We start from the raw sequence: 8,875 nt of genomic DNA, 5'->3' as shown, positions 1-8,875 counted from the left end.
ATTGCTCAGCGCATGTGAACAGGTATGTGTACATGGACATGTGTTTCCCCCACATGGTCACCACTTATCCAGGCACGGTGAATACTCCAAGGAGCTTTTTATGTTTTAACATTGTGTGTGTTTGTGTGTCCATACATACATATACACACATACATTCGTACATATACACGAATACACGTACATGAAAACACATGCATATACATGACTATACACATTCATGCTCACACACACATATATACACACCTACATGCATACACACATGCACACACACACATACACACACATACACACATACACACATACATGCATACACACATACACATATACATACACACATACACACACATACAATACATATACACACATACAAATACACCTATACACACATATAGACAGACATATACACACATATACATATACACGTTAACACATACATGCATACACACATTCATAACCACACGTGCATACAGACATATACATATATACTCACATACATGTAAGCACATGAGTGGAAGCCAGAGGACAGCTTGGCCCTTGTTTCTCTCCTTTTTACCACGTGGGTCCTGGGGATTGAGTCAAGCTCATCAGACTTGACAGCAAGCCCCTTTAACTTTAGAGCCCTCTCATTGGCTGCCAGTTGCCTCTTTCCACAAATTCTATCCATGGTGGGATGTTTACAGTTGTTATTCTCATGATTCCTTCAGCAATAGCACAGACATCATTTACACTGCATTAGGAGTTATAATTCATGTAGATGTCAGGAGAGCTGGAGGCGTGGATCAAGAAGAGAGCCCACTTTCAATGTCATTATGTGGTATTGCCTTAGGCCCTTTTATACACTCCCCTGACTTTGTCGGAGTATATGTTTTAGGTCTCTCTATGACTGTGCAAAGAAGTAAGAGCTAGGGCTGGGCCACAAAATAGGAAAGTACTTGTTCATCCAAAAACAAAAACAAAAAACAAACAAAGAAACAAACAAAAATAGCTCTAGGGTTAAATATTGGTGCTAGTACTGAACTACACAGCCAGAAGGTATTTTTCTAAGTAAATAACACAATATTGGGGATGACAATATGATCAAATATCCTACAACTTAAGTTTGCAATGTTACCTACATTTTATAAATCAAGTCTGACCACCGTTTTGGTTGTTTCCAATCATGTCTGAGTGCATCATCACAGGAATCCCAAGGAAAATCAGAAATGGGTTCTTGAAGCTGTTGCACAGGGCCAGTATAGACCTAAATACCACAGAGGAAACCTTGATTCTTATCTCAAGGGATCATTCACCATCCCTCTTGTCACATAACTTATGACAAGACGTCACCTTTCCTAAACTTAGCCTTTTTCCCGAGTGCTGCAGAAGGGAAGACCTGGTTTCAAGGGGTCTGGATTCACACCACAGGACACTGAATTCATTTAAATAGGTGTAGTTTATTAATGCACACACCAATACAGTTCAACCAGAGCAACAGCTCACAACTGTGTACTGGACATTGCTAGGCCCCGCTCATTGCAAGATCCACATGGGCTCATGCACAAGTGCTGGAAATGCTGCTGTCTATGGCCCTGACTCAGGACATTTTACACATAATTGTTCCTATTTTCCTTGAATCTATTGGGTCCTATGTGAAGAATACACTTGGGGAACTTGTTAAGATTAACAAACCTCATAACATACAGAACATAACAGGGTATGTGACCAGCACCACACAGTTCAACGTCAGAATTTTTTGTTCTTTGTTAGTGTTTTTCTTGGCATTCATGATGTGGAGGCGTGTTACAGAACAATAGGAAAGAGCTGGCTGCTGTGTAACAAATTCGCTGCTATTAAGGTAGGTATGGGGGCAAGACCTCAGCAGTAGCCCTTAAGATGGGAAGGAGATGATGTGTTTGATAACTGAAAGGAGCTGCCTCAGCTGTGTTTCTCTGCTTGCTCAGTGCCCATTCAACATCACTCTGTCCCTGAAGAGGAACTCAAGGTCTGCCCCCTGCTGCCTGTGAGCCAGGACTAGGCACAGAAAGGCAAGGCCACAGAACTGGTTTCCAATCCCTCAGTAGTGCTGGATTTCCAATAATGTACTTGTATACACAAATACACTGTGGTAAGTTGCAATAGATACTAATCATTTCTCACATAGGGCAGCACTTGATTGACTACAACTAATTCTATTAAAAAAAAGAAACCTGGCTCTTGTAGAAATATACAAAGAAATACCTAGGATGGTGGGGGATGAATTCTGCCATGGACTGAACTCGTGGAAGTGGGGTTGGGAGAAAGATGCATGGTTAAATAGCCCACCAGGTTCACATTGTGTCAACTTGATTTAATCTAAGGACAAAGAAGTGGAGTATCTCTGATTGCTTTGTTCTAGTACCTTTAAAGCATCACTGGGGTTTGAACTCAGAACTTCACACTTCTTGATGGGGCAACTACACTCAAGGAAGCTTAAGATTTTCATAGGCACAGTATTATGCTATATATACAGAGTAGATAATACTAAGATGTTCAGATGGTGATGTCCATTTGTATGCACTCTTAATGTGGACCTAAAAAAAGAGAGATCAAGGTCCTTAAAATAGAAAGATCAGTTCCAGTTGTTTTCTACCATTCCAAACAGAACGACTGGTAGGGAGAGAATGGTAAATAATCAAGAATTCGTAGATGATGCTTTGAATGAAGTGTGGATTTCTGTGCTGGTTTAAAACAGGGTCTCAAGTATCACATGTTGCCCTCTACCTGGCTGGCCAAGATCACTTTGAGCCTTGATAAACCTCCTTTCACTTTGCAATGAATAGGCTTATAAGAGTGGCCTCCAAGGACTGTGCAGACAGCATTAGCCTTTCAGAGTTGAGGTGTGTAACCCACAACTATAGTTTTAGCCATGTTTTTCCATGTCTGTCAGCTATTTCAGATTGTTGCTGTTATATGCCTGACAATCAAGGATGCAGAAAAATAACCTGATACAGAGTAAGGACATGGTGACCACATGGTGATCACATGGTGCCTCTTCCGTACGTTCTGGATGAGGTTTGTTAAAATTCCAATATTGCAAAAAGCTTTATATAGGGCCCATCACATTAAGGGTCACTATGCACTGTTCTATCTAAAATGGCCTAATCAGAACTGACTCCCATATAACACTTCCTGCAATCCTCATATGAGAAGCTTGAGCTTTTAGTTTTGACTTTTTCTTTTCTCGTTCTTTCTTATTTTTTGCTATATAAGTTGAGACAAAGATAGTTAAGGCCATGAATTTGCCCCCAAAATTTGAACTACGGATGTGATCAATCAGTGTTAGTGGGTGCATTCTATAAAGTATTCATTTTTTACCATGATAGATGCTTTTGTGTTTGGTGGGGTGGCCATTTCCCAGTGTACAGGTGCTGGGACCTTGCTCTATCCACTTAATGATGTTTATAGCCTCATTTTAGACGTTTCTGTGCACCCTCTATATCTCTTGTGTATTTTATTTTTCTGATAGAAGCTCATGGTACATCTTACTCAGGCCTGTGAGCAGTGCTCCTTTGGTGACATTGGTGCAGAGAGGAGAACCCCACAAGCAGCATGAGGTTCCCGTCATTGGTGGCTCCAATATTGCACTTTCCTCTGCCAACTGGTCTCCACACATTTCCTAGCACCTTAAAGACTTCAACTCTTTCTCCTAAGGAATTTTCTGGCAATTGTCGATTGCTAAGCACATGACTTCATGAGTGTTCCCCTAACACACACCCATGTTGTAACCTACATGCAGACTATTTCTTGATGTGATATAAAGCACCTGTACATAATGAGACAGGAGAACTTTTGACTGCATATTCAAGCTGGTGTGAAATCTCAGGAAGTTTTAATGGCTAACATTGGTGAATGAGGACAATTTGAGTTAGGATGAGACATTTTTTGGGAAAGATTTGAAAGGAAACATTCATTTAGATGCATAGGAATTACTAAGGTTTTATAATCAAGCCTTGAGGAAAATTTGGCTTTGGAAGCAGGAGATGCTCAGTGGCTCTCCCCAGGAAAGTCTCCTGGAAAGGGCACCTCTGCTTATGCTCAGTACAGGGAGAACATTAGCAGGAGGCAAAGTCTGCTCCCCATGACATCTGCTGTCCCTTCTTGGACATTCTATTGTCTCCTAGAGAGTTCTGGCATCCTCTGTGATGTCACCAGTGTTGTAGTGACAACCAGTGCCCTAGTTTCTCTCAGTCTGAGTCTGGCGGTTACAAGCTAAGACATGTTTTCCCGTCTTCGCAAGCTTTTTGGGAGGGGGAACGTCGATTCTGGAGAGACTAGAGTGAAGGAGTCTGGCCTTTCGTCTCAAAGTAATGATGGACAAAGACAGCACTTCTGGGGAATGTGGAGTAAGTTCTGGGCAGTGTATTTTGAGCTTCCTGCCAGGGTGGCTGCAGGCTTAAGCTGACCTTTCTAGCAATGGGCCACAGCAACTGGAGCATCTGAAAAGGAATTGAATTTCCACGAATAGCACAATTCCCTAAAGTCAAGGATTTCAGAACTTTAGTTTCCCCATCCCCACTGGGAGGATATGGTAAGGCCAATGCTATTATACTGTGAACTTCTGGTCTTTACTTTTCAGTTCATTTGCTCTGTTACATTGATATAATAACACCATCAGTGGTCATGGAGGGTCCACCTTTTCTGAGTTTAGACAGGGCAGCAATGTATTTCACTATCATTGCTTCTTTAAATACAGTGGGTATCTGACAGTAGTAACAGGGAGAGATTGTGCTTCAGGCAATAATCTTATGTTCTTAGACCTTCTCCGATTTCTTCTAACTGGCAGGGTCATCGTTTGCTTTATATATTAGAGGTTGTATGTTACAAAAATTTTTCTACAATACCAAAACTATTTGGAATGTGTAGACCAAGATTCAGCCTGGAACCTATTCGCACTTCTGGGGCATTTGGTATTTCACATAGGGACACTGATAAGTCTGTTGAACATATCCTCCCTGGAAATGCGTTTTAAATCAAAAGTTGTTGCTTTAGAGTATCAGGGTAGGACATCTGAGTGTCTCCAATCACACAAGTTTTGTGGATGGTGAATTTATCATCTGAGTTCTGAAGCCACAGGGGTGAGGGTCCTGAAACCAAGCTGTACCCTGTTCAGCTGATAATAATCCTGGAGAAGCCATCTCCGTGGTACATGTAAGCACGTGATGTCCAGCATAGGGAACACCTGGCTGCTTACATCTCTTGGTCTCTATAGAGTAGTGGGAGAACTGAGATCCCCTGAGGAGGTCTCTTAAGCATAGACCAATCGCCTAGCAGTGACACTGGGTTCCAGGCTTGTTCTCCTGTTTAGGCCTCACTGTGATCTATGTACACTCTATGCATTCTCCCCATGCAGGTTCACTTGTGTTCTTCTACCTACAGACGCTGGGATAGAAACATCTTCCCATGGCACTGACCTAAGCAAGAATCAGGCCATGAAGGAAAAGGAGAGGCTGATTAAAGAGCTGCAGCTCATTACCGAGGAGAGAAATGACCTGAGAGATCGCCTGAGGTTTCTGACAGAGAGATCCATGAAGAACAGGTATGAATCACACCAAATGCTCTTGTTTCATTCCTGGGTCTGCAAGGTCACCTTTTTCTTATCCTGTTAAGGTTTTGGGTTCTAGAAAGCTGTGCCTCCCTAACCACCCTGTGCTAAACCTCACCTCCCATATAGTGGAGATTCAGAACCTTACCCTTCCTCAGGAGTGAGATTGAAAATGGACTCATCTGCTTCCACTTATTTAAAAGCAGAACTTGTGGTCTGAATGAAGAATTCAGGGATAAAGTCAGGGAGAGTGAGTTCCCAGTGTGCATTTGCAAAGCCCTTGACAGCTGGTGGCTTTGCAAGATTGTAATTGCAGTGAGTTTATGGTGAGTCTCTGTACTTGCTAGGCAGGGGACTGAGTGCTGGAAGATCCAGGCAGCAGCCTGGAGTAATATAGGACCCACCCTGAGTTCATATATTCCTAAATGCCGATGTTCATTGTATTCTATCATTTGGGGCCAGGCCACACTTCAGGCCAAATCCATATTATGAAGACCTGGAGAGAATGGAGGAGGCGGTCATGTCAATTCTGCACAACTTAGAGATGGAGAACACTGAGGTCCATGAGAACAACCATAAGCTGAAGAAGGAGATTACCTTCTCTAGGTAAGTCCTGGTCAGAAAGGCTATCACTTGTGGAATGGCCATTTCTGACTTTCTTTGTTCTGGATTGGACGGTCTTCAGCTCTGGTTCTATCTCTTGTGCTATTTACCCATCAGTGTTCCAGGGTCATTAGGACTCAGTTTTCAGTTCCATAAAAGACTGTTACTCATCCCAGGATTGTCTAGGCATCTTCAGAAGGCTCTAGATAGAACAGTACTGATTGAAGTCAGCAGAAGGTTATTAGGCTGACCTGGACCTATGGTGTCACACCAGGTTTTATAAAATTCAGTGCGTGGACCACATGGTTAGCATGACCTTCTCTTGGTTCTACTGACCTCCTTTGAGGGTGTTAGCCCACTACTAATTGATGTTGGCCCCATGCATTGGGCTTTCATGGATAGTTGTAGATCCATGTTCTTTCTCAGAGGTGTGGACACTAATTGGTGTCAGGCCAAGCAAACAATTTATTCTTCCCCGAATTAACTCTTTATGGTTTGTGCAGCAGCCTTATATGTATCAAGATGCATTTTATTAAGTCTTCATGGGTATCTGGGATCTGGTAGAGTTAGTGGGACTTGGGAGTAGGAATGGGAGGAAGGGCCAGCATGATCTTACTATGCATACTGTATTTCCAGAAACCTGCTTAGCCAGCTCCTGATGGAGAACACATGTAGGAAGAAGTTGGTCCCCCTGAAGCAGGAGAGCAAGGAGGTACATCTTGATTGTGCACTGAACCAGAAATATTTGGTTGACTGCAACAAGAAAGATAAAGACCATCAACGGCCAGAACCAGCATTATCAGGTAGGGATGAGCAGATGTGTTAGCTTAACAATATCTGATAAAATTTGCCAATTTGATACATCTTTGCTTCTCTTACCACCTTTCTAATTTACACTCACAACCAGCCAACCACCTCATGTAATGGAATTGTTCATTGCTCTGCCTATGCACAAGTATTCTGGGAAGTTAACCACTTTTCAGAAACTGAATTATTGTGCAAGCATATTTTGCTGCTCTTTTTGAAGCTGCAGTCTAGAAATGGTGACAGATGAATAACATATCTAAAATTGCATATCCATGTGATAGATTGGATCCTATGTAGAGTTTTGAACAATTTCTTGGTTCTTGAACAATTGACACTCTGTGGTCATGTGACCTCTTGTGTAGGAAGCACCTTTGGGATAAGAACCAAGTGCAAATGTCAAATTAGTACTTGTCATTGGCTTTAACCTTGGTGACATATGGACATCTCCTTTCTTCCTGCAACCCGATGAGGTCTCTTCCCATTGCCCTGTTCTTGGTTTGCACTGGTATAAGTCTGGGTCCCAGATTGGCAGCCCACATTACTGTGAGGCTTGCTGGAGATTTTGCCCTGCCTGCAGAGTTAGCAACAATGATATCAGTTAAAAGGTCCTTGTCGACTGTCCAATAGAACTGAGGTGGTAGAAGGCAGCATTCTGACAGCTGGCTTGCATTTCCCCACCAAATCAGTGTCTGAAAAACTGCCTTCCTCTCCCAGGTCTCAGAAAGTGCAAGAGAGCTGGAATTGGACACACCCCAGTAAGAGAGCTTCCTGAAGAATAAGTTGCTTTCTCAGGAGTCCCTGATGACCAACATCCTGAATGGTAACAACATTTTTTGGATGAGTATTCTTCCTCAGAGTTAATTTGTCATTTATTAGAGACCCTAAATTTATATACCACTAAGCCATCCTGACTGATTGAGGTCTTACTCACTTTCTTCTTCAGAAAACAGCACTTGAGAGACAACTTGGGGGACCGCCTTTCATTATTTGTGCTAGAGGAGAAACAGCAATACGTCTGTGCTTCTAAATGTTCGTTAAGAATATGCTGTTTAGAAATGTTTTTGTTATGATTTTAATTGAAGTTTTCTTTTTGTTGTTTCATATTTATATGTTCTTGTTACTATTTTTACTTTCAAATATTTTTAAATATTTTTATTCATTTTAATCCTGTTTTGTTGTAAAAATGTATTTGTTATGAATAAAAATTGAATTCTATGTCTTGACTCTTGAGACTATCTTTCTTACTCAAGGGTTCTGTCCCTTCCTGTGGACCTAGAACTTACAGCTACAGATGGATCTCTGCATGTTCCATGGAGCCTGGGCTAATAAGTGAATTCAAAGTCACCAAGGTGTACCCAGTGTGACAGTGTCTTTTGTGTGGATAATGTGGCTGTGTCTCGGACACACACTTTATGATGTAATCACTGACACACTTTACCCAATTGTTAGGGTCCATGTGGTTCTTCTGAGAGAGCAGCAGATGCTCTACCCTGTGAGTCATCACCACAGCTCCTGCAGGTGGCTTTTGTTATTCCACATGAGGTGCTGTATTAGGTGGACAGGATCACCTCCAATTAAATAGAGAGATCTCAGGAGATGTGTGTTCACAGGGAACTTACTGAGGCGTGCGTGCTCAACGTGTTAGGTTGTCAGGCATCCCTACAGAGCTCTGGTGTTCCCACTGCTCATTGTGTGTCAGGATCATCCTCCAGCATCACTTAGTTTTCATATTAGAGCAGATCTTTCACCTATTATCAGTGATGACCATATGTATTCTGCACATCTGATAAAATACAGAATAGAAACTAGCTTCTTGTAGGCCAGATTGGCATAATCAGTTTTTTGATTGTTAGCAAGAAAATTATTTTAATCTAAGCAGTTTAGGAAGGAACCTCCAGAGCATCC

At 42.0% G+C, this 8,875-nt stretch overlaps 2 protein-coding genes across 4 annotated transcripts in view; both read left to right on the top strand.

Annotated features, from left to right (window-relative positions):
- The window catches only part of LOC147999107 (uncharacterized), a 924,037-nt gene that overhangs the window by 438,379 nt on the left and 476,783 nt on the right, over window positions 1-8,875 (top strand). The window lies entirely within an intron of this gene.
- LOC147999128 (uncharacterized) lies at window positions 4,205-8,185 on the top strand. The gene is made up of 6 exons (XM_087596138.1): window positions 4,205-4,361; window positions 5,395-5,554; window positions 6,023-6,166; window positions 6,800-6,966; window positions 7,685-7,790; window positions 7,914-8,185. Exons 1-5 carry the CDS (start codon window positions 4,235-4,237, stop codon window positions 7,747-7,749), a joined length of 663 nt encoding a protein of 220 aa, XP_087452264.1. The 5' UTR covers window positions 4,205-4,234; the 3' UTR covers window positions 7,750-7,790; window positions 7,914-8,185.

This window comes from Rattus norvegicus, chromosome 19 (genome assembly GCF_021556685.1).
Source record: "Rattus norvegicus strain SHRSP/BbbUtx chromosome 19, alternate assembly SHRSP_T2T, whole genome shotgun sequence".
Classification (NCBI taxonomy): domain Eukaryota; kingdom Metazoa; phylum Chordata; class Mammalia; order Rodentia; family Muridae; genus Rattus; species Rattus norvegicus.
The sequence above is the reverse complement of the archived record's forward strand: the minus strand, read 5'-3'. Positions and strand labels throughout refer to the sequence as shown.